This window comes from Haliotis cracherodii, unplaced genomic scaffold (assembly GCF_022045235.1).
Source record: "Haliotis cracherodii isolate W230 unplaced genomic scaffold, xgHalCrac1.p SCAF_15, whole genome shotgun sequence".
NCBI lineage: Eukaryota > Metazoa > Mollusca > Gastropoda > Lepetellida > Haliotidae > Haliotis > Haliotis cracherodii.
Genome location: NW_027266270.1, coordinates 19,505,736 through 19,532,173, shown reverse-complemented (window position 1 = coordinate 19,532,173; position 26,438 = coordinate 19,505,736). Strand labels below are relative to the sequence as shown.

General features: G+C 40.5%; 1 protein-coding gene across 1 annotated transcript; it reads left to right on the top strand.

Moving 5' to 3' along the window:
* Nucleotides 1–1,218: 1,218 nt before the first annotated feature.
* On the top strand, nucleotides 1,219–16,617 carry LOC139461911 (inactive hydroxysteroid dehydrogenase-like protein 1). The gene is made up of 9 exons (XM_071243400.1): nucleotides 1,219–1,429; nucleotides 5,120–5,242; nucleotides 8,527–8,637; nucleotides 10,057–10,115; nucleotides 11,012–11,056; nucleotides 11,998–12,032; nucleotides 12,747–12,828; nucleotides 14,398–14,625; nucleotides 15,673–16,617. Exons 1-9 carry the CDS (start codon nucleotides 1,219–1,221, stop codon nucleotides 15,823–15,825), a joined length of 1,047 nt encoding a protein of 348 aa, XP_071099501.1. The 3' UTR covers nucleotides 15,826–16,617.
* The last annotated feature ends 9,821 nt before the right edge of the window (nucleotides 16,618–26,438 follow it).

Sequence of the window (26,438 nt, the reverse complement as noted above, 5' to 3'; positions counted from 1 at the left end):
TATGTTAAAAAGTTTGTTTTAAAAAATAAAACCATGCAGAAATATTCTTTGAATGCTCACTAAGCGCCGGTATAGTTCATTTTTTTAGATAATATCGCCAACTTAAGATATTTGCAATGGAAAATGAAACATGATAAAATCAATTGAGAGGTATTATTTCATTTCATAACTTGAGAACATTTGTTTCATTTTGTATCGAAAAGCAATTATAGAAGTGTAATAGCTAATGTCAAGCAATATTTGTTTTGTTTTTTTTGTGTTTTTTTTAACGCCGCACTCAGCAATATTCCAGCTGTATGACGGCGGTCTGTAAATAATCAAGTCTGGACTAGACAATCCAGTGACTGATATTATGAGCATCGATCCACGTAATTGGGATTGATGACATGCATCAATCAAGTCAGCGAGCCTGACCACCCGATCCCTTGAGTCGCCTTTTACGACAAGCATAGTCGCCTTTTACGTTGTCAAGCAATGATTAATTCTTTCAGAACTGTGCAGGTCGAAATGACAATGGCAAGAATACGTACAATGCGACTAAATGAGTGAATGTTGTTTTAGGACACATGCAATCTCAGATATATCACGGAGGCCAAGGCCATGTCGAGTCTTGGTCAGGCAAACCAATGATTGATAGGATGAGCAACTATTCACTCTGTTCGGGTGTGTGCCAGGTAAGAGATTATAATCACTCGATCTTCAACTTAGACGCCTCTTAAAATAATTTGAGAGAACGCATAGACATTTATAGGTAAGTTAACTGTGCATGGTTAAATATAATTAAATATACGAATTTAAACTGCAGGAACGATACATACATATCAGTGAGTGAGTGAGTTTGGTTTTACGCCGCTTTTAGCAATATTCCAGCAATATCACGGCGGGGGACACCAGAAATGGGCTTCACACATTGTACCCATGTCACATACATAACAGAAATAATATTAATTTGCATATGCTTGTATATTGAAAAAGACCACACTTGCTTGCTGGAAAATTGCGGTTTAATACATGATGTAAATACAAATATCAAAAAGCGTTTTAATGCTACGTTATGATAAAATTACATACAACATTGTCCAATGAATTATCAGACCGTATCTTACGTCAACACAAGGGGCTGATATTTACCATTGCGGGTATATTTTACGTCCGCTTCGATTAACCACAAACATGCGCACGCGGTTTGACATTGTGCTCCGGAAGTAATGTTAAGACATGGCGGCCGTTGACAGCTTTCAGTTGTTACTCAAGGAGATATTCAAGGCTTGCTCCCATCTAAGAGATGCGTTTGCCATTCTGGGCGCCGTGTATGCGGCGCGGAAAGCCATGCGTCTCACCCGATGTCTGCTTAGTGTTGTAAACGATCACGTGCTCAGCCAGCTCGTCGGACAGTGGGACTTACGGAAAGAGTTTGGACCTTGGGCAGGTGATTCACTAACTGAAATGAGTGATGCAACGAGTCTCCTTTAGATATAATTTATTTAAATGCATATACGTGTGATGAGAGAGTGAATTAATGTAATTCCGTGATACTGATTTGAGTGTGAGAATGTGGAGTCACCTTTAGAGAGTTTCTGAGAGATAAGGATAATGGAAAGGCAAGAGTTGTCGCCCTTAGACCAGCAGCAGATAAGCCCTCAAATTAGGCAGCTCAAATTCCATTAACTGACAAAGCGAGTGAGTTAAAATTTAACGTCTCATCGGCATTATATATATTTAAGTCATATAGAGACGAGAACAAGTTGATGTAGATCTATATGCAAGTAAGTCGCGAATACAAAGTTATATTTAAAAACAAATTTATCATATTTTGGCATAACAATCAACTGACAAAAAGTATAAGTTGATGTGAAAGGTCTTACAGAATCGATGATTCTAGTTATAATGTATCTTCATATTTGGAAACGAAGTCATTGTGTTCAGAAAAGTATTATTATCAAGTTTTATAAAATTATTTTTATCAATTGTTTGAAGATGATAATATTTGTGGTTATCAGGGATGATATATTAGCAGATAGGAATCTTCAGGTCTCTTGATGAGGTGGATATGAAATTCAAGTAGACATTAATAGCTGTGTCTTTTCTCAGCAGTTTCTTTGTCTATTAATTGAAAACACATAAATATGTCACTTAGCCAACACATGCCCTTTATGATTCCTGGACTACGTAATGCCACTGTACATTGTTAAGTTCTACTCGCATTTAGGGGCGGTCTTATAGCCCCGTGGTTAAAGCATTTGCTCGTGATGCCGAAGACCCGGGTTCGATGTGTGAAGCCCATTTCTGGTGTCCCCCTCCGTGATATTGCTGGAATATTGCTAAACGCGGCGTAAAACCTCACTCACTCACTCACTCCCTCACTCACTCACTCACTCACTCTACTCACATTTCGTCATTTCATTCATGATATTCCTGATCTTGTGTGGTTAAGTGGCAAATGTGTATTGATTGTAGGGCTGGGATGAGTCCAAATTTACTCCCCGGTCACCTGACCCGAGTACCCAGGTTACCCATCCCAGCCCTAAGTTTGTGTTAAAGGGGCACTGATCTAACGGACTGGTTGTTGCCTTTGTTATTGTTTTTCCCCTGTGAGTACCCGGATGATACGCAACGCAACTGAGCGTGACGAGAGACTGGGGTACCGTCTGCAAGGACAGCTAAATAAACTTGGAGGCTGGAGGCAATATTTGTTTTACGCATTTTTGAACACTGATTGGTTAACTGTGATCTATAAAGATTTCGACAAAGGGCGCATGTTAATTAATTTCTTCAGCCTAAACAAACAGACAAAAAGAACAAGGGAGCTCATCGGATGTCGTCATTTGGAAATACCCCAGATGGATATAGTTTAATACTAAAAAAAGTATCTATGCAGTGAAAGCAATTTCGGCTTGCGTCGATAATACGATTACTACTCCCTAGTTGTCATCCACGTTTTCTCGTATAATAACCCTACACTTGTGTATTTGTCGTCATTTACTTGATGCTCAGTTAATGAATTTATTACAGGTACAATTAGTGGTAGCACCACTTAGATTACCTGACAAAGGTTCCCATTTGGCATTTATTGTGTCTGGGGTAATTATTCAATCTAAATCCAGGTTTGAAGTGAGGTGAAATGTGTGTTATGTAATATGCACGTGGCAGCCTAGCAAGAGATGAATGATCAGTTGATTTACTTTGTTTTGTAAATCAACGGATCGTTCCTAGTCATCAAAGGATTAACAGAAAATACGTTGATTGATTAATCACTGTTATCTTGCACAGTGGATATGTCAAAAGTGAGTGTTTACATGTCTAGGTTTACTAAAACAAAGGGAATACACTCATATCATGGCGCGAAGTGCCGATGTATAAACAACATACTTTGTTCAAAGGGTTAACTCATAATACGTTGATTGATTGATCATTGTTATCTATCACTCAATGGAATTTTTAGGAACCGTGGACGTTATGAAAATACTTGTCACGTGGGCTTTCTCAGCCGACCATTGAGACTTGACACCTATGTAAAACACCTGAATCAATCCAAGCGATCAGTTGAGAAACGAACACGGGTTATAATATCCCGAAACGATATATATCTTTTAAAATATTTGATTGTTACACGTGACATCGAATAAGTTTCTTTGTACAGCTGCAGACGATAGACGTTGTTGTCACAGGTCTTTTCCTTTGTAAGCGTGTATATATTACCGTCAATTTGTAAAATGTGATTCTCTCAGGCAATTTATGAAATGTGTAAATATTTCAGTCATTTTGGCTAAAAAATCTGTCCAGATTGATCAAGACGATCGAAAGGGCCTACAAACATCACAACAGATTATTATGTAGGATTAAAAGCCAAACAACTTAGAAATGTACTTTTCAACGTAACATTTTCAGTCTCTTGGTGATGACATTAAACATCAAAATGTTTGGAATTCGTTGTCATAATAATACAGATGGAAATGTTTTTCAGTCACTTTGTAAAATAACTGAATATTTTGACGTTTAATATATTTGTTACACATTTGACAGTAAAAAAATATACACACTATAAAAAAGCATATGCTCAGGTGAAATATATACTTTGTGTTGCAAGTCAAAATAGTGTAAACGAAAATCGCAAAATTACCAAGCAAGTGACTTATCAAAACTTCGTCACCATTACCGATGCTACTCACAAAGATACCTACATTTCCTTATCTCGAAAACTGTATTTCATTTTGTTGATCAATGTGACCATACGCCCTTATTACTACCCATAAAAGTGACTAATGCGCTTACGAATGGCGCAGCAGAGGTCGCGAACTAGTCTAGATTTCTGCTCTACATCCGGGTACTCACTGGGAAAAAACAATAACAAAGGCAACAACCAGTCCCGGGGAATTGCGTTAGATCAGTGCCCCTTTAAGTTATAGGGCTGCAACAAATATGCTATGAGGCAAATATGATATGTATCACGGATATATGGTAACGAATATGAATATTTATTCACGAATACAGTAACCGGTCATCAGTTCATGTATTATTTATTATATTCAGTGAAACAATAACAAAATAATTCTTTTTGACATGGTTTGACCATGTTGACAGTGTTAATAATTATAATATAATACATTTGTATACTGCACTTATCCAGGTACAAGTATCTACTAACATGCGACAATGACCAGTGACCACATGACTGTCAAATTAAATATATAAGAGTGCTGTCTTTGAAGACATCTACATATGCATATAATTAGTTCTTTTGGATATTTTTAGGTAAAAAACTCATTTAATTTCTTTTGTAAATATTTGATTCTTGTGTCCTCGAATAACGAATTTAATTCATGAAGGGATACGGTTCGATTCACCGAATACATGAGTGAATCGTTACAGCCCAGTTAAGTTATCACCTCAACTTGAACTGAGGGGCGGTCGGGTAGCCTAGTGGTTAAAGCGTTCGCTCGTCACGCTGAAGACCCGGGTTCGATTCCCGACATGGGTACAATGTGTAAGGCCCTTTTCTGGTGCCCCCCGCCGTATTATTGCTGGAATATTGCTAAAAGCGGCGTAAAACCATACTAACTCACTCCACTGGAACTGGTTTCTGTCCCTGCAACACACATTTCATCCTCGTTTGTTTCAGTGGTGACTGGAAGCAGTGAGGGAATTGGTCGTGCATATGCTCAGGAACTGGCGAGTCGAGGCCTCAATATTGTCCTCATCAGCAGGGGAGAGAAGAGACTGGAGAAGGCAGCTACAGAGATTGGTGAGTCCGTGTGAGCACACGTACTAAAGTACTCACGGAAATGAAAAAAAACTTTTTCTCAATTTAAAAATCGACACAAAGTGTTACGTAGCTGTAAATACAAAATAACAAGACAACTCAAAAAGTACTAGTCTGGATTTGCTAGTTTGATCTCAGTGAACAATACAAAATGTACTTTACAGGAGGTAATTTTTTGGAACTTTCAACATTCAAAAATAAAACTTAGTCCAAATTGACATAGCAGAAACAGACTATAGGCATTATGCACCTGTACTCACCTGTTGTCAAGGTGTCATAGGTCACCTTGATCTACTTACACCTGGTTATGCCCTGTTTCACAATAGTTTGTTTTATTCACATTTTTACACACTTTTACGTATAAAAAGGCATAAAAACATTTGATACGCTGTATTTGTGCCACGGCCCAATTAGTACTAATTTAGTTGTTTGAATATTTACATATTTTGTATATTAACTGCACTTATTTAAGATCTGAGGGCGAAAAAACAGTTTTTTTTCATTTCCGGGAGTACTTTAGAGGTATGGGTAAAGGGGTAGGTTGGAGTCTGTGCAACCTGGTGCTATCTCCAGTTGTCTCTCTTCTAAGACATCATCCTGAGGCAAGGGATTTTAGCTGACTACTGTAAATCTGGAAATTAATGCATCTCCAAATTAATATGACTGCTGACCCTAGCCAAAAATGCGACTCAATATCAATATGACTCCCCCAGCCCATCCCCAGTGGAATGATACAATCCTTACCTTAATCCAATCAAACACAAGTAGCACCGCTTATTAGCACTGAGTAAAGCACTTCAGTAATAATAATAAACAGTGTTTTCCTAAAAACATCACACAGTTTATATATTTACTCTGTTGACTGGCATTAAGAAAGTTCAAAGACAATAATATAATTGAACTAACAACAGTTTACTGATTGGTATGAGAGGGTGTCAACAAGCTTGACATGAGTGGGTAGAACTTTTAACTCACTGGATGCCTATTTTGTAATTCCTGTTCTTTGACTGACATTGTTATATACTTACTACAACTGCTGCTCAAAAAACCGTGTTTGTGTTTATATTCAAGTTGGTATTTACGCTATCCAAAGTGTGCAGTGAGGCCGTCTTATTGTTGAACAGTCATTTAGAGACATAAATGCAAAGGTTTTCGCATTTAATTCACGCTCATGTTAATTTCAAGATTTACAGGATATAAGATAGCCACGTGATTAATCTCAGAACAATGAAGTGTGGTTTGTTTCATGATAAGACATTGTTCTATCATGACATCATTTCTGGAGGGGCGGTCGGGTAGCCTAGAGGTTAAAGCGTTCGCTCGTCACACCGAAGACCCAGGTTCGATTCCCGACATGGGTACAATGTGTGAAGCCAATTCCTGGTGTCCCCCGCCGTGATAATGCTGGAATATTGCTAAAAGCGGTGTAAAACCATACTCACTCACTCACTCACTCATTTCTGGAGATTCTATCGTGCACTCGCAACTTGATGACTTCTATTGAGTTGTTCCCCATAGATGTAGCTGGACAGCGCAGATGAACACAATGGACAAATGATCGCACACAAAAGTGGGAGAGATATGACAATCAGTGTTTGGAGAAAAGGTGTAGATAATCGATGTAAAATTGTGAGAATACCAAACTTAGCCCCCGTGTTCATAAAATGGAGTTGTCCAATATTGCCGAGGTTGGATCGATTTGGGGAGTCATCATTATATAAATACGGGTAAATGTTTTTTAATCTTGTACAATTTATTTCTATCCTTAAAAAGGCTGTGTGTACAAAATGTTGATTATTCATATAAGAAATAAAGGACTTGCAGTCTTTTATTGTAAACACTGAAAGTCTTTTATTTCTTAAATAAATGTCCAGTTTCTAATCTTGCCAAACTAGGTTGGAATTATGGTGTAATATTTTGGCTAGACTAACGAGTCTATGCATAGTCCAATCAAAATAGCATAACAAAATCAACATCCGTTTTGCCAACTGCCATGCTGATTTCAGTCGATTGCCAGATTTGTAAAGCATGTGTACCGCCAACTTGGCATCAACAGATGTTTTCCGAATCCTTTCAAGTTTCTAATCAATGTGTTCACGTGATTTGATTCATTTCACGAAGTAAGACCCATATTTTCACAATATGGATCTTGATTATCTATCTGATTGGCTTGACTTGCCTTGTCATTTTGTTTGAAGCAAATGCAAGTGATATGAGAGGTGGAATCTGATTGGACAATAGGAGGGACATAGAAGGGCAATAACCAATAATGGCCATTGGTGTGCTACGATCAAGCCCAGAAATTCCAGCCTAGTCTGGCAAGGGTGGAAACTGGACTTTTACAGTCGGTTTACTCCCTTTCCCCGGGAAGATGGTCCTAAGATGCCAAATTCTTTTTCTGAACCCTTTCGAAATAGGGGCATACAGTCATCAGTATCAATAGAATTCACAGTGCAGAGTTTGGTCAGTGTCAGAGACTCGGAGTACTTTCATTATGGGTTTGTCAGCACTGTACCCTTGGTTGTGGATTTCAAAGTATGTACATGTCTGCATCCTGCATCACGTCAGGGTTGTCCCATGTTATGTTGTCGCGCCAACCCAGGCCTCAAAGTTGCGATTAAATTGGTCTATTGTCTACTGTCTAAAATTCAGAAGTAGCCAAATGACTACCTTGAAAAATATCTTGTGGCAACTAAATTCTATTGCTACACATATGTAGACACAACATGTCTTTTATTAATTGTACTCACAATAAATTCCTGCTAAAGTCAACAATGAACCGAAATACATAAATATTAAGGTAACTAGTAATATATTTTAATTGATAATCTATTGGATAAGCAAGGATATACCTATGTAATCTTGTAACATAAATTGCATCATTGTTCGAGTCACAAATAACAAAACTCAAGTACAGTTTCCACTAATATACAATTCCAAGACTAGTGCTATGACTTATGTACATATTATAATCATGATAATAGTTATTTGAAAAAAGATAATTTCAAATGCTTTTGGCTACCTACAATATTGGCCTGACTTCTCAGATTTTACCACTGTTTACCTGGAAAACAATACGTGTAGCCATATGGCTACTTGGTAAAAAATTAAACTTTGAGGCCTGCAACATGACTGAACACTGTTTAATGTAGCATTTATCCCAACTGACTCACTTTTTACACTGTTCTTATTACATCGTCACGATATGGCTGGAATATTGCCGATGTGACGTAAAGCATTAACTCACTCACTCACTCTTATTACAGCGGAGCAGTTCCACGTGGAGACCTGCTTCATTGCCGTGGACTTCAACAACACCACTGACACATATAAGAAGATTGAAGAAGGAATAAAAAATAAAAATATCGGAATATTAGGTCAGGTTTGAACATCAAACTATCAATGAACTATTTATGAACATTCATGTATGATTTGTGGTTCTCTGTCCGACTTCATCAACATGAGAATGGTTGACTATTACTGGTACTAGAGAGTTGACATTTTGTCCTCTAGTAGAGCTCTCCAGTACTAGTGAGTTAACATTGTCTCATCTAGTAGCACTCTCTAGTAAAAGTAAGTTAACATTGTCTCATCCAGTAGAGATCTCTAGTACTAGTGAGTTAACATTGTCCCATCTAGTAGAGCTTTCTAGTACTAGTGAGTTAACATTATCTCATCTAGTAGAGATCTCTAGTAAAAGTGTGGGGCGGTCGGGTAGCCTAGTGGTTAAAGCGTTCACTCGTCACGCTGAAGACCCGGGTTCGATTCTCGACATGGGTACAATGTGTGAAGCCCATTTCTGGTGTCCCCCACCGTGATATCGCTGAAATATTGCTAAAAGTGGTGTAAAATCAAAGTCAATCACTCAAGTACTAGTGAGTTAACATTGTCTCATCTAGTATAACTCTCTAGTACCAGTGAGTTAACATTGTCCCATCTAGTAGAGCTCTCTAGTAAAAGTGAAATAACATTGTCTCATCTAGTATAACTCTCTAGTACCAGTGAGTTAACATTGTCCCATCTAGTAGAGCTCTCTAGTAAAAGTGAAATAACATTGTCTCATCTAGTATAACTCTCTAGTACCAGTGAGTTAACATTGTCCCATCTAGTAGAGCTCTCTAGTAAAAGTAAAATAACATTGTCTCATCTAGTAGACCTCTCCAGTAAAAGTGAGTTAACATTGTCTAATCTAGTAGAGCTCTCTAGTAAAAGTGAGTTAACATTGTCTTATCTACTAGAGCTCTCTAGTAAAAGTGAGTTAACATTGTCCCATCTAGTAGAGCTCTCCAGTAAAAGTGAGTTAACATTGTCTCATCTAGTAGAGCTCTCTAGTAAAAGTGAGTTAACATTGTCCCATCTAGTAGAGCTCTCCAGTAAAAGTGAGTTAACATTGTCTCATCTATTAGAGCTCTCTAGTAAAAGTGAGTTAACATTGTCCCATCTAGTAGAGCTCTCTCTTATAAGTGAGTTAACATTGTCTCATATAGAAGAGCTCTCCAGTAAAAGTGAGTTAACATTGTCTCATCTAGAAGAGCTCTGTAGTAAAATTGAGTTAACATTGTCTCATCTAGAAGAGCTCTCTAGTAAAAGTGAGTTAACATTGTCTCATCTACTCGGAGACACACCAGCTTTTGCAATGTTTTATTAGAATTGTTAAAAATGGTTTGTAATTATTTACATGGGCTTGCATTTAGCTGAATATATATATATACTTGAATATCAAAGAAATGTTAAAGACATAAATTCTATCTCTAACAATGATAATAATTAATGACATACAATATTTTTCTTTTCAGTAAATAATGTTGGTGTTATGTACGACTATCCCCAATACTTTCTCGACGTGCCTCGCGACGTAAGTACCACACCTCAAAATGTAGAATGAGTTTGTGTTTTTATTGAGATCTGTCATCTACAAACATCCAGGATTTCTTCCCCTAGGGGTTAAAACAAAGCAAGGGCAGGTTAAACTGAAACATGATTATTGATGAATATTTTTCTTAGGTTCTGATTGGAAAGTGATCTGCCTACCCCCCCCCCACCCCTGTGAAGTTCTCGGTTACGTTTAAATCTTCAGCAACCCATGCTTTTTCTGCCCTAGATATATTGCCTACCCTAGGCTGAATATTGTCATAGCCACAACTCAGCATTTTCTACCTGTACGTATGATTTCAGAAATCAGACAGTCTTATTAAAAGACACAGTAGCGAGCGCTTAGGTCTAGAATGGAACTCAGAATGCCTCTTAGCTTTGTTTGAGATGGAAGTACTTATGTCTAAATATTAGCATCCATGTTGATGTGGCCGTCAAATCAGCTGTTTCACCCAGATTAATATTGTGATTTCAAACCTGTGATTTACAAGTATTTTCCAAAGTAGTAGTAGAATAGCAGTTGTTGTGTAATGCCCTGACATGGATCTTCCTTCATTAATCATTGTCCGATTATCTTCATTCTGTCAATGCAATAGGTCTTCAGCAACCCATGCTTTCTGTAAAAGGCAACTATACTTGTCGTAAGAGGCGACTAACAGGATCGACTTGTCGGGCATGCTGACTTGGGTGATGCATGTCATCATTTCCCAATTGAGTGGATCGATGCTCATGATGTCAATCACTGTATTGTCATGTCCAGAATCGATTACTTACGGAACGCCGTCATATAGCCGAAATATTGCTGAGTGCGGCATTAAGCAACAAACAAACAAACAGACAATGCTTAGCTGCCAGTGTATAAACCTTATATTGTTTCAGCGCCTGTGGCAGCTAATAAACGTCAATGTGGCAGCAGCTACCATGGTATGTATTCTGCAACGCTGCTGTGAGTTGGATAAAATACTGCAAACTTGAACCTTGTCTTGGCTCACTTGAGTCAGACAATTAAATGAAAAAAAGCTCCATACTTGGGTTGTGATGATCAAGGGCTGAAGCAAGTGACTAAAGTCCTGATGCAATACAAGATATGTTGTTCATGATACTTTACATGACATATTATGGGTCACTTAGCATGGGGAGGGATTCTGGCTAAGAAAATAACAGCCCAGCAACCTAGGCTTGTTGTGAGAGGCGAGTAAATTGATTGGGTGCATATCATCTGAACCCAATTGCGTGGATCGATGCTCATGATGTCAATCACAGGATTGTCTGGTCTAGACTCAATTATTTACAAACTGCTATCATAAAACTGGAATATTTCTAAGTGCGGCAACAAAATAAACAAACAAACACTCCATGGGATGAACATCAAGTTTGACAAGCAAAACAACAATATCCTCTATTTGTGTTGCTCATTGGATTGAACTCAAGTTATTATATGGTGGCTATTTGTGAGATTGAGTTGATGTTGGATTTTAGAATGTTTTTGCAACACTTGTTCCTTGCATGAAAACAACAAAATGAATGAGAAAAACGATATTTTAAAGTTCCTATTTTCTGAAATTCAGGGGTCTTTTAAAATGGTATATTAACATTACCATCCATAAATGTTAAACGAGGCATTAAGACTTCCTCTTTATTTGTCCTGCTTCAAGTGAAATACAAGTCCCCCCACCAAGCCATCACATCATATTAACATCAATTGAGAATGTTTCAGTTCCAATTTGGGACTTTTTACTGACATTTGGTGCAGACTTGAGGCCAAATACTGGCCTCCAAGCAGGCCCAAATAAATCCCTGAAAACTGTGAAATCTTCAGTTAATATTCTGTATCACTAAAATTTCTTACTGTTTTCATATTTCAGATGACACACATGATCCTTCCTCAAATGGTACAAAGGTATGTGAAGATAGTACACGTGGCATCAAGATGGCGACAGTAACTGAAGCCTGAAAGAAATAGAAAATTGAAGTGTGTCGTTTTTGCCACAGTATGCATCTGAACAGCATCAAGCTATCCCACTCTGTCTTGACACTTAGTTTCTTGTTTACACAGGTTAAAGACTGGACCGTATGCGGAGCCATATGGTCCATTTCATCAAGATAATTTTGTTCGGTTGTAAATCAGTGTAAATGATCACAGCTTCTTTGCCTTAACAGTGGTATATGGTGCTGAGTTAAATGCCAGAGACCTATGATCGTCAATTTGAATCCAGGTTCAACCTGATTACATCTCTAGGTTTGTTAGCACCCTATCCATACTCATGGGTGTGGTATTAGCTAAACCCTATATGGGCCCCATCCTTAAATGGGCCACAGCCAAAGACAGGATAGGGGAGATAACTCTCACAAGCATGCTGCTGGCTGCAAGCACATGGCATAAGCCACACTCTTATACACAGCTACACTTACAGCGATTAAACCCAGTTAACGAACAAAGACATCTTTGTCATATCCATACTCATGGGTTTCGCCATAGTGTTAAACGTCTCACCTTCATCACATCTGGCTTTCGTCCCACTCTGACATAACTGGGGTACTGTTCAAAATGGCTTCAAATCAAACTCAGTCAGTCACTCGCTCACATTGTCATGGGGTTTATGTTGTGTTCCAGACGGAAAGGCGCCGTTGTCATGGTGTCGTCTGGCGCCTGCTCACAAATCACCCCCCAGATGACAGTGTATGCTGCTACTAAGGTAGGGAGCATCTTCCATACGGAGTTCTGTCCCTTAGTCATGACCGCAGCCGGATGCATTTTCTTTTTATCCATGTATTACAGATGCTGTGGGCAGTGTGGGCATCACCTCACACACACTTCTTTCTTTATCAAACTAACTTCTGCATCAGCCAATTATTTACAGGTAGCTGGTTTATGCTCTACGGTATGATGACTCTTGGGGGACCAGTGTTTGAAATAAGAATATTGGTCTGGCTGCCATCATCGGGACCCACATACTTTAGAAGCTGCAGGCCTTGACCCCTCTCAGGCCCTCATTTAACTGCAGCTCCCTGACAAATAAATTCACTGCAGGCAATATGAGGACAAGAGATGGGTATTGGAAGTTTAAAGTATATCACAATATTTTGAAAGGCACAAGGCTGTACTGCGATACGTATCACGATATATTGTATAATTATAAATTTTGAATTCTTTAGAAATCTGATACATTAAGGTATGAATTGAATTTCATAAATGGAACAAAAAAAGATGATGGTCCAACATGATGTTATCTCAGTCAAATAATACGCAGCCATCTTGCGGCCCCGGATGCATGCTGTGGGCAGTGAAGGCATTTGGCAAAAAAATAACATTAAAAAATCGCTATTTGACATCACCCGATATATCGAGCATGAAAAAATGATATTGTGACATGTATCGTCGAAAGAATGGACCTCAATTTACTGATATACCGATAATACTGCACAGCCTTAATAAGGACCCATACAATTTGAAACTACAGACCTACACAAGATCTATATGCCACGGCAGTTATTTTGAACACTTTAGGAGTCAAGTCCAGAGTACCTCATGCTTGTCGTAAGAACCAACTAGAAATAGGTGAAGCCCATTTCTGATGTCCCACGCCATGATATTACTGAAATATTAAAGGAAGTGTAAAACCACATTCACTCACTAGAAATAGGGTTGTGTGGTTAGGCTCTTTGACTCTGGTTAGGATGATGGGATATCACTGTTACCTCATGCTGGAGCAACTTTTGCAGCTTGTGGAATATACTTATGGCCATTGGAGTTTTTGTTTTGTTTGTTTGTTTTTTAATGCCACTCTCCGCAATATTCGAGCAATATTACAGTGGTCTATAAATAATCGAGTCTGGACCAGACAATCCAGTGATTGATATCATACACATTGATCCACGTAATTTGGATATGATGACATGCATCAACCAAGTCAGCGAGCTTGACCATCTGATCTCATTAGTCGCGTCTTACGACAAGCATGGGTTTCTGAAGATCTATTCTACCCCGGATCTTCACGGGTCTGAACCTCTAAAACAAGGACTGGTCGGCTCGGAGTCAGTATAGTGTGTCTGAGTGGGGTATTCATGATAAACTGCGGCATGGTATCTCAGGGTGCTAGCACTATAAATCGGCATCAGTCCGGACTAGTACAAGCAGCCACACACACACACGTGCATGCACGTCGCTATATAAGTGCAAAAATCTTAGTCGCGACATTAAACCCAATTTCACCTCACCTCAGAATGTCTGTAATACCCAGCACTGTAACACCTTGCTATTTCAGAGTTTTCTCGACTATTTCGCTCGATCTCTGAACTATGAGTACAAAGACAAAGGGATCATTGTCCAGTCCCTGATGCCATTTTACGTTGCAACAAGAATGACCCGTTACAGCGAGACTTTGTCCAACACCAACCTCTTCATTCCCACGGCGTCCGTGTATGTTCGCAACGCCATCACCACTCTGGGATACACGACTCGGACGTCAGGGTACCTGCCGCATGCCTTTCAGGTGACTGTCATTCTGAATCATTATCATCAATGAGGTCAACTTATAGCTTTAATGGGGGTGGTCGGGTAGCCAAGTGGTTAAAGCGTTCGCTCATCACGCCAAAGAGCCAGGTTCGAATCCCGACATGGGTACAATGTGTGAAGCCCATTTCTGGTGTCCCCCGCTGTGATATTGTTGGAATATTGCTAAAAGCGGCATAAAACCATACTCACTCACTCGTTATAACTATAATAATGCACAAGATGTTTCTTGTTTCATTGAGTTTTGGACCAGAAATTTGAAGAAGAATTCATAAATCCAGAGCCACATACAAGAATTTGAAAAAATGTCGAACACTGTTGGATCCAAATCAAATTTTCGGCCATCTCACACTCAATAACATCTACAATTCTGAAAACACATAATTTTAACATTTGAAACTAATGCTGTTGGTTCCAGATACAGTTTCAGGGCATGAAATTCTCATTAACACCCTCATATCTGAAAACACACAATTTTAACATTTGAATCCTCCAACAAATGCCATCAGTTCCAAATATAATTTCAGTGCATCAAGTTCTCAGTAACACAATCATATCTGAAAATACATAATTGTACCATCTGAGACCTCTGACTGATGCTGTCGCTTCCGAATGAAATTACAGGGCATCCAATTCTCATTACCGTATTCGACGTTATAAGCGCCCAGGGCGCTCTCAAAATTAGAAATAGGGGACTCTTATTGGAATATTATTTTAGTGAAAAAGACTGAGTTGAAAGAATAATATCATGCTTTGTGCTGTCAGTCTGAAATGTTTATGTAGGATAGATATATTTTTCCAGAATTTAATTGCCAAGAATTATGTGTGCACATATCACACGAGTGCGTATCATACGCGAATAAATAAGTCTTGTGTACACTGATCAATCGGAAGGGTGCTAATTGGGATTGTTCACTGGCCAATATATTAGCAAATATCACCGTGGGCGCTTATTAGAGTGGGGCGCTTATTACGTCGAATACATTAACACGCCTAATGTTTCTCCTCTGTTTCTCCCTGTGCCCAGTCCTGGCTGTGCCACCTCATCCCGGAGTGGCAGTGGATGTGGGGAGCATCCCGCCTCAACACCGCACTCCGAGAACAAGCTCTCCGGCGGCGCCCCCTGCACCTACACGAGAGTCCCAGCGACCAGGCACTGGACAGCCCCACTCCATCATGATGTCCCACCAGGTCAAGGTCAAGGTCAAGATCGGGATGCCAGCGGTGGTGCAGTTGCTGCAAACTTTGTGTTAAGGTTGTGTTGATGAATGAGTGAACAAATGAGGTTTATTTGAATGAACTTGATTTTGTTATTTTATTTTAATTTGAGATGTTTCATTGTGTGATATCAGTTATAGATATCAGTGACAATGATGGATTTTTCTGTAATCTTTTATACCTTTTACAGCGAATATCACTCCAGTGAGTCTGATTCCAAGGATTGTTAGGATTAGTAATGCGAGGTCTGTCCCCCACGCCATGCTTGAGCTTGTTGGTTTCCTTGATCACTTTGGAGTTTCCTTCATCACTTGCCACACCTACAGACTTCACACACCTGCCACACCTTCAGACTTCACACACCTGCCACACCTTCAGACTTCACACACCTGCCACACCTACAGACTTCACACACCTGCCACACCTACAGACTTCACACACCTGCCACACCTTCAGACTTCACACACCTGCCACACCTATAGACTTCACACACCTGCCACGTCTTCAGACTTCACACACCTGCCACACCTTCAGACTTCACACACCTGCCACACCTTCAGACTTCACACACCTGCCACACCTATAGACTTCACACACCTGCCACGTCTTCAGACTTCACACACCTGCCACACCTTCAGACTTCACACACCTGCCACACCTTCAGACTTCACACACCTGCCACACCTTCAGACTTCACACACCTGCCACACCTATAGACTTCACACACCTGCCACACCTTCAGACTTCACACACCTGCCACACCTTCAGACTTCACACACCTGCCACACCTTCAGACTTCACACACCTGCCACACCTTCAGACTTCACACACCTGCCACACCTTCAGACTTCACACACCTGCCACACCTTCAGACTTCACACACCTGCCACACCTTCAGACTTCACAAACCTGCCACACCTTCAGACTTCACACACCTGCCACACCTACAGACTTCACACACCTGCCACACCTACAGACTTCACACACCTGCCACACCTTCAGACTTCACACACCTGCCACGCCTACAGACTTCACACACCTGCCACACCTTCAGACTTCACACACCTGCCACACCTTCAGACTTCACACACCTGCCACACCTTCAGACTTCACACACCTGCCACACCTTCAGACTTCACACACCTGCCACAACTTCAGACTTCACAGACCTGCCACACCTACAGACTTCACACACCTGCCACACCTACAGACTTCACACACCTGCCACACCTACAGACTTCACACACCTGCCACACCTTCAGACTTCACACACCTGCCACACCTTCAGACTTCACACACCTGCCACACCTTCAGACTTCACACACTTGCCACACCTTCAGACTTCACACACCTGCCACACCTTCAGACTTCACACACCTGCCACACCTTCAGACTTCACACACTTGCCACACCTTCAGACTTCACACACCTGCCACACCTTCAGACTTCACACACCTGCCGCACCTTCAGACTTCACACACTTGCCACACCTTCAGACTTCACACACCTGCCACACCTTCAGACTTCACACACCTGCCACACCTTCAGACTTCACACACCTGCCACACCTTCAGACTTCACACACTTGCCACACCTTCAGACTTCACACACCTGCCACACCTTCAGACTTCACACACCTGCCACACCTGCCACACCTTCAGACTTCACACACCTGCCACACCTTCAGACTTCACACACCTGCCACACCTTCAGACTTCACACACTTGCCACACCTTCAGACTTCACACACCTGCCACACCTTCAGACTTCACACACCTGCCACACCTTCAGACTTCACACACTTGCCACACCTTCAGACTTCACACACCTGCCACACCTTCAGACTTCACACACCTGCCACACCTTCAGACTTCACACACCTGCCACACCTTCAGACTTCACACACTTGCCACACCTTCAGACTTCACACACCTGCCACACCTTCAGACTTCACACACCTGCCACACCTTCAGACTTCACACACCTGCCACACCTTCAGACTTCACACACTTGCCACACCTTCAGACTTCACACACCTGCCACACCTGCCACACCTTCAGACTTCACACACCTGCCACACCTTCAGACTTCACACACTTGCCACACCTTCAGACTTCACACACCTGCCACACCTGCCACACCTTCAGACTTCACACACCTGCCACACCTTCAGACTTCACACACCTGCCACACCTTCAGACTTCACACACTTGCCACACCTTCAGACTTCACACACTTGCCACACCTTCAGACTTCACACACCTGCCACACCTTCAGACTTCACACACCTGCCACACCTGCCACACCTTCAGACTTCACACACCTGCCACACCTTCAGACTTCACACACCTGCCACACCTTCAGACTTCACACACTTGCCACACCTTCAGACTTCACACACCTGCCACACCTTCAGACTTCACACACCTGCCACACCTTCAGACTTCACACACTTGCCACACCTTCAGACTTCACACACCTGCCACACCTTCAGACTTCACACACCTGCCACACCTTCAGACTTCACACACCTGCCACACCTTCAGACTTCACACACTTGCCACACCTTCAGACTTCACACACCTGCCACACCTTCATACTTCACACACCTGCCACACCTTCAGACTTCACACACCTGCCACACCTTCAGACTTCACACACCTGCCACACCTTCAGACTTCACACACTTGCCACACCTTCAGACTTCACACACCTGCCACACCTGCCACACCTTCAGACTTCACACACCTGCCACACCTTCAGACTTCACACACTTGCCACACCTTCAGACTTCACACACCTGCCACACCTGCCACACCTTCAGACTTCACACACCTGCCACACCTTCAGACTTCACACACCTGCCACACCTTCAGACTTCACACACTTGCCACACCTTCAGACTTCACACACCTGCCACACCTGCCACACCTTCAGACTTCACACACCTGCCACACCTTCAGACTTCACACACCTGCCACACCTTCAGACTTCACACACTTGCCACACCTTCAGACTTCACACCCCAGATTCGAACATGCGCTCACAACTTGATGACGTCGTTAATTAGACGATGTTATTTTTTTAGAGGGTAGTGTCTAGTGAGTAGCTCCCACATAGATGTAGCTGGGCAATGTGGATAAACGCAGTGGCTGAATGATCGGTTCAAAAAGTGGGAAAGAAATCACAATCAGTATTCAGAGAAAGGGTACAGATACCGGGTAGTAGATGTGAGTATTGTCACAATATGTGTGAAAGACCAAATTCCCCCCCCCCCCCCCTCTTCATAAAATGGACTTGTCCGGCATTGCCAAAGTCATTTCATAAAATGGACTTGTCCGGCATTGCCACGGTCAGATTCTGTTCAGGTAGTCTTGATTTATATACAGGTAAATATTATTAAAGCATGTACATTTTACTAACATCATTAAAGAGACTGTACGTAATGTTTATATCGCATTTGCACCCCAAATGGTTTATTCTCTCTGCAGTTTTTTTATTGTATGATAAACAACTCCCACTCGTCGTTAATATTTCTTATTTAAATGACAACGTGTCACCCAATGGAAGGAGGAGTCGTGCCTGCCAAGAGATCATTCATTGTTTTTTACACAGTTGGCCTTACACACATCCAATAGCAGAAAATAGTGGCATATTGAATGTTCAGGAACAGATAACTTGACGCTTGTGCATTCTACCTGATACCTATCAGCCATGGTTGTTTCATGCTGCTTATTTAGTGGCAGGGGATAAAGTGACAACATCGAAAATTGGGGATAAACTCAAAATTAACAGAAAATGATACAACCACTGTTTGTATGTCTCTCATGACCTTGACCTTGACATTGGAGTAACATGAGAAATAAACATTAATATTGAACAATGTCTGGGTAATCAGTTACACACTATGTTACATGTACTATTTTTCCTTGACACTGGCAGCAGCAAGTGACATCTTAGGAAGGAATTTATTACGCGGGAGGGGAAGACTTTTTATGTTTCCTTTATGACTATGTCCTAACTCTTGTATTGAATACAGCTTTATACATTGTTAAATATTTGTTTCTAGCTCAAAGGGCATTACAAACATTGTTGCTTTTTTACCAGTGGTGACTAATGTCAATAAACATAACAAACAGTTGATGAAGTCAGGTGATATTCATCATATTCAACTAATTATGTGAGGTGAGGTGAGGTGAGGTGAGGTGAGGTGAGGTGAAATGGGGTTTAACGTCACAATAAAGATTTTTGCATTTATATTGCTATGTTTTTGCATGGGTGTTTGTGTTTATGGGTGTTTGAGAGTGTGTGTGTGTTTGTGTTTGTGCTTGTGTGTGTGTGTCTGCATGTGTGTGTGTGTGCTTGTGGGGGGTGTGTGTGTATGTATGTGTGTGTGTCTGTGTGTGCTTGTGTGTCTGTGTGCATGTATGGGTGTGTGTGTACATGTGTGTGTGTGTGTGTGTGTGTCTGTGCTTCTGGTGTGTGTCTGTGCAACTGTGTTTGTGTCCGGCATTGCCACGGTCAGATTCTGTTCAGGTAGTCTTGATTTAAATACAGGTAAATATTATTAAAGCATGTACATTTTACTAACATCATTAAAGAGACTGTACGTAATGTTTATATCGCATTTGCGCCCCAAATGGTTTATTCTCCCTGCAGTTTTTTTATTGTATGATAAACAACTCCCACTCGTTGTTAATATTTCTTAATTAAATGACAACGTGTCTCCCAATGGAAGGAGTCGTCGTGCCTGCCAAGAGATCATTCATTGTTTTTTACACACTTGGCCTTACACACATCCAATAGCAGAAAATAGTGGCATATTGAATGTTCAGGAACAGATAACTTGACGCTTGTGCATTCTACCTGATACCTATCAGCCATGGTTGTTTGATGTTGCTTATTTAGTGGCAGGGGTAAAGTGACAACATCGAAAATTGGGGATAAACTCAAAATTAACAGAAAATGATACAACCACTGTTTGTATGTCTCTCATGACCTTGACCTTGACATTGGAGTAACATGAGAAATAAACATTAACATTGAACAATGTCTGGGTAATCAGTTACACACTATGTTACATGTACTATTTTTCCTTGACACTGGCAGCAGCAAGTGACATCTTAGGAAGGAATTTATTACGCGGGAGGGGAAGACGTTTTATGTTTCCTTTATGACTATGTCCTAACTCTTGTATTGAATACAGCTTTATACATTGTTAAATATTTGTTTCTAGCTCAAAGGGCATTACAAACATTGTTGCTTTTTTACCAATGGTGACTAATGTCAATAAACATAACAAACAGTTGATGAAGTCAGGTGATATTCATCATATTCAACTAATTATGTGAGGTGAGGTGAGGTGAGGTGAGGTGAAATGGGGTTTAACGTCACAATAAAGATTTTTGCATATATAGTGTGTGTGTGTGTGTGTTTGTGTTTGTGCTTGTGTGTGTGTGTCTGCATGTGTGTGTGTGTGCTTGTGGGGTGGGTGTGTGTGTGTGTGCATGTATGGATGTGTGTATGTATGTGTGTGTGTCTGTGTGTGCTTGTGTTGTCTGTGTGCATGTATGGGTGTGTGTGTGTACATATGTGTGTGTGTGTGTGTCTGTGCTTCTGGTGTGTGTCTGTGCAACTGTGTTTGTGTCTGTGCATGTGTGTGTGTGTGCTTGTGGGGTGTGTGTGTCAGTGTGTATTTATGGGTGTGTGTGTATGTATGTGTGTGTCTGTGTGTCTGTGTGCATGTATGGGTGTGTGTGTATGTATGTGTGTCTGTGTGCATGTATGGGTGTGTGTGTACATATGTGTGTGTGTGTGTCTGTGCTTCTGGTGTGTGTCTGTGCAACTGTGTTTGTGTCTGTGCATGTGTGTGTGTGTGCTTGTGGGGTGTGTGTGTGAGTGTGTATTTATGGGTGTGTGTGCGTGCATGCGTGCTTGTGTGTCTGTGTGTGCATGTGTGGGTGTGTGTGTATTTCTTGCTTTATTGTTTAACATACTTTCAAGGGTGAGAAAAGCGGCAGTAAATCATTGTGAAGAGTTATGTCCCTTACACTGACAGTCCGCTGGTCATGGACTCAAAGGTATATTATTGTTATAATGTTTGTTCTATCAGATTTATGTCTGAGATAAAATCTCACTTCATTGGCAATGAGGAGTGTTGTTACTTCCCCTATCCCTCTCGCACCCTCATTAGCTTCCTACCTACTCAAAATTTTGAGGAAAAAAATATTGGAAGTTGAATTTTTTATTTTTTTTAAATTTCAACATGGTGACCTGAATTTCTGTGCCAAAACTCTGTAAAATAAAATAAAAAGTCTTGCCTAAGTCTCCTATGGCCATTTGAATAGATATCCTTTCTTGTTCACAAATTCTGAGTCTAGCATGAGGCCTATATTCAATGAAACAGGATGTGCACAAAGTATAATTATTGCCATTGTTAAGTAGTCCTGCTTAATGAAGGTTGTGTCTACTTTGTCATCCGTCAACTTCTAAGTAATGTCTATCAAACAATTCATTAATTTGGAACATGCTGTCACTCAACAATAATAACAGCTGTCATTCTTCTTTGACTCTATCATGGCTTGACACCTGATGGTCTTTCACAACATGTGTCCTGAAAACACACTAGGAGATAGACATTTCACAATACTGGATTGAAATTGCATAGTTTTGATACTACAAAGAATAACAAAAGCTGAGATTTTTTCAAATAAACTTTGTATGTTATACATGTCATGTGTTTATGCTATTTTCACACTTAATGCATAATGAGATATAGAGAATCTCACCCGAGTGTCTTTTGATATCAAATATATTAACATGAGTTGATAAAAGTGGAAAAATTCCGAGGCTTGCCGAGGATTTTTGCCACTTTTATCAACGAGTGTTGATATATTTAATATCAAAAGACACGAGGGTGAGATTTTATTTATCATCCAACATATTCTTCCAACTTTTTCAATTTGAAGACAATAATTAGCAGTGTTTTCAGTGTAAAAAGTACTGCTAACAGCTTCAGTAGCAGAGCCATTAGTGATGTCATTTGATTGTGACGTCATTGTAACCAGTGATGTCACAATGGTCTGCAAAGCATTGTGATGTAATTTCATTGGAGCAATATCTACAGTGTAGATATCGCTTGATCTCATCCAAGCAATATCTCCTGTGGGAGCCAGTTTTGGATGATAAAGATTGATAGACTTCAGATGATGAAGCTCTCATTATAGTTAACCCTCTGACCTGAAGTTCGGTGGAAAATGTTTAGAAACGATTGATACTTGATGCTGCCCATGCTGTACAGCAAGCAGCCGCCCGGGGACCTAGTTGTTTGTTTGTTTGCTTGTTTAACACAACACTCACCAATTATCCAGTTATATGACAGCAGCCTTCAGATCATTGTTTCTGGACCAAGCGATCCAGTGATTGACGTCATGAGCATGGATCCATGCAGTTTGGATATGTTGACACACTATCAACCGAGTCTACGAGTCATGGCCAGCATTGGTTGGTAATGATGTAAGACACTCACATCAATTTGTCAGTGTGTTGGTGTTCATAGATTACTGTAAATCTTGAAAATAATGCGACAGTGAAATTAATGCAAAAATGTGAGTGTACTTTGGTCGCATTAATTAAACTTTGCAGTTGTGTCTCAATTGTTGACAAGAGGGCCGCCCATTGTCTCCATCTGTTTGATTGGATTAAGTTTTGATTAACTGAAATCATAATTGACCAGTCATGTGACCTGGTTGCGACATAGGTATCTAATGATCATGACTACACTTTGATAATATACATCTCAGGTGAACCTCATGGAAGTCATTTTCTGGGGTTGGGGTGGAGGACGCATTAATATTCAGTCACATTTCTTGCAAGGTGTCAACAGTCGTATTAATTTAGAGATGCATTAATTTCAAGAGTCACAGTAATTAAAAAGGGTGGTTTTGGTGTAAACCTTTCTTTATTTTCTCATCATAGTACTGAAACTGAGACTCTATTAGATACTTTTAGAAGAATCTTTGTTTTAGCAATAAAGGCTGTGGACAATGTTTTCATCACCCAGGTGGAAAGATTGTTTCATATTTGTCAATCCTCTCCATAGTCCAAACTCCACCCTAAAACTCCACCCCAAACTCCACCCCAAACTCCAACCCAAACTCCACCCTAAAACTCCACCCCAAACTCCACCCTAAAACTCCACCCAAAACTCCACCCAAACCTCCACCCTAAAACTCCAACCTAAAACTCCAACCTAAAACTCCACCCCAAACTCCACCCCAAACTCCACCCAAAACTCCACCCAAAACTCCACCCAAAACTCCACCCCATCTCCACCGCCACAATAATGTCACCTGTTTCTGTCTCCAGGACCAAAGCACTTGTTAGTGTGTTTTTCTGATTGATTGAATGTTTTGTCATACAATGAAGGAATACATGATGTACAAGAAGTAAGAGTTTGCTTGTTTGTATCACCTCTGTACCAGGGAAGATGAGTGCTGTTGCCATCTTCATAGTGAAGTGCTACTCTATCTGAACTACCAGTACTTAGCTACTTACTGTCGTGTTACTGTGTCACCTACACCAGTGTTACTTAGTTTTGGTTTGTTTGCTTGTTGTTTAACGCCGCACTCAGCAATATTCCAGCTATATGATGGCGGTCTGTAAAATAATCGAGCCTTGACCAGACAATCCAGTGATTGATATCGTGAGCATCGATCCACGCAATTGAGATGGATGACATGTATCAACCAAGTCAGCGAGCCTGACCACCCGATCCCGTTAGTCGCCTCTTACGACAAGCATAGTCACCTTTTACAGCAAGCATGGTTTGCTGAAGACCTATTCTACCCTGGATCTTCACGGGTTTGTTACTTAGTTACCTTCACTATGCTTAACATTTGTTTCTTGTTTATTTGTTGTTTACCGCCGCTCTCAGTAATATTCCAGCTATATGACGGTAGTCTGTAAATAATTGAGTCTGGACTAGACAATCCAGTGATTGACATCATGAGCATCGATTTACGCAACTGGAATACAATGACATGCATCAACCAACTCAGCAAGCCTAACCTCCCCATCTTGTGAACCAGCTCTCATGACAAGGTCTGCACTTAGTGACCCAACAATTGAGTGAGTGAGCTGGGTTTAACACCGCTTTTAACATTATTCCAGTCATATCGCAGCGTGTCAGCTTAATGTGGGAGGAAAGCCCGAAGTGATGCAGGTTTCAGACGTTTACCACTTCGGTGAAACCCACGAGCACGGGTATGGTGCTGACAAACCTAGAAACATAATCGGGGCGAACGGGGATTCGAACCCACAATCATAGGTTTCTGGCAGGCTAAAACTACCTTATTCCTATACTTTATCATGGCTTACGATATTTGTAGCACTAAGACTACTTAACTCATATACTTTGTCATGGCTTACAATAGTTCAAGCACTGAGACTACTTAACCCGTATACTTCTATCATGGCTTACACTAGTTGTAGCGCTAAGCCTACCTTATTCCTATACTTTATCATGGCTTACGATATTTGTAGCACAAAGACTACTTAACACGTATAATTTGTCATTGGTTACAATAGTTGTAGCGCTAAGACTACTTAACTCCTATACTTTATCATGGCTTACGATAGTTGTAGCACTAAGACTACTTAACTCGTATACTTTATCATGGCTTACAATAGTTGTAGCACTGAGACTACTTAACTCCTATACTTGATCATGGCTTACGATAGTTGTAGCGCTAAGACTACCTTATTCCTATACTTGATCATTGCTTACGATAGTTGTAGCGCTAAGACTACTAAACTCGTATACTTTATCATGGCTTGCGATAGTTGTAGCACAAAGACTACTTAACTCCTATACTTTATCATGGCTTACAATTATATTTGTAGCACCAAGACTACTTAACTCCTATACTTTATCATGGCTTACAATAGTTGTAGCGCTAAGACTACTTAATTCCTATACTTTATCATGGCTTACAATAGTTGTAGCGCTAAGACTTCTTAATTCCTATACTTTATCATGGCTTACAATAGTTGTAGCGCTAAGACTACTTAATTCCTATACTTTATTCATGGCTTACGATAGTTGTAGCACTAAGACTTCTTAATTCCTATACTTTATCATGGCTTACAACAGTTGTAGCACTGAGACTACTTAATTCCTATACTTGATCATGGCTAACGATAGTTGTAGCACTAAGATTACCTTATTCCTATACTTGACTAAGGCTTACAACAGTTGTAGCACTGAGACTACTTAATTCCTATACTTGATCACGGCTTACGATAGTTGTAGCACTAAGACTACTTAACTCCTATACTTTATCATTACTTACGATAGTTGTAGCACTGAGACTACTTAACTCGTATTCTTTATCATGGCTTACAATAGTTGTAGCACTAAGACTACTTAACTCGTATACTTGACCAAGGCTTACAACAGTTGTAGCACTGAGACTTCTTAACTCGTATACTTGATCATGGCTTACAATAGTTGTAGCACTAAGACTTCTTAACTCGTATACTTGATCATGGCTTACGGTAGCGGTGGCACTGAGA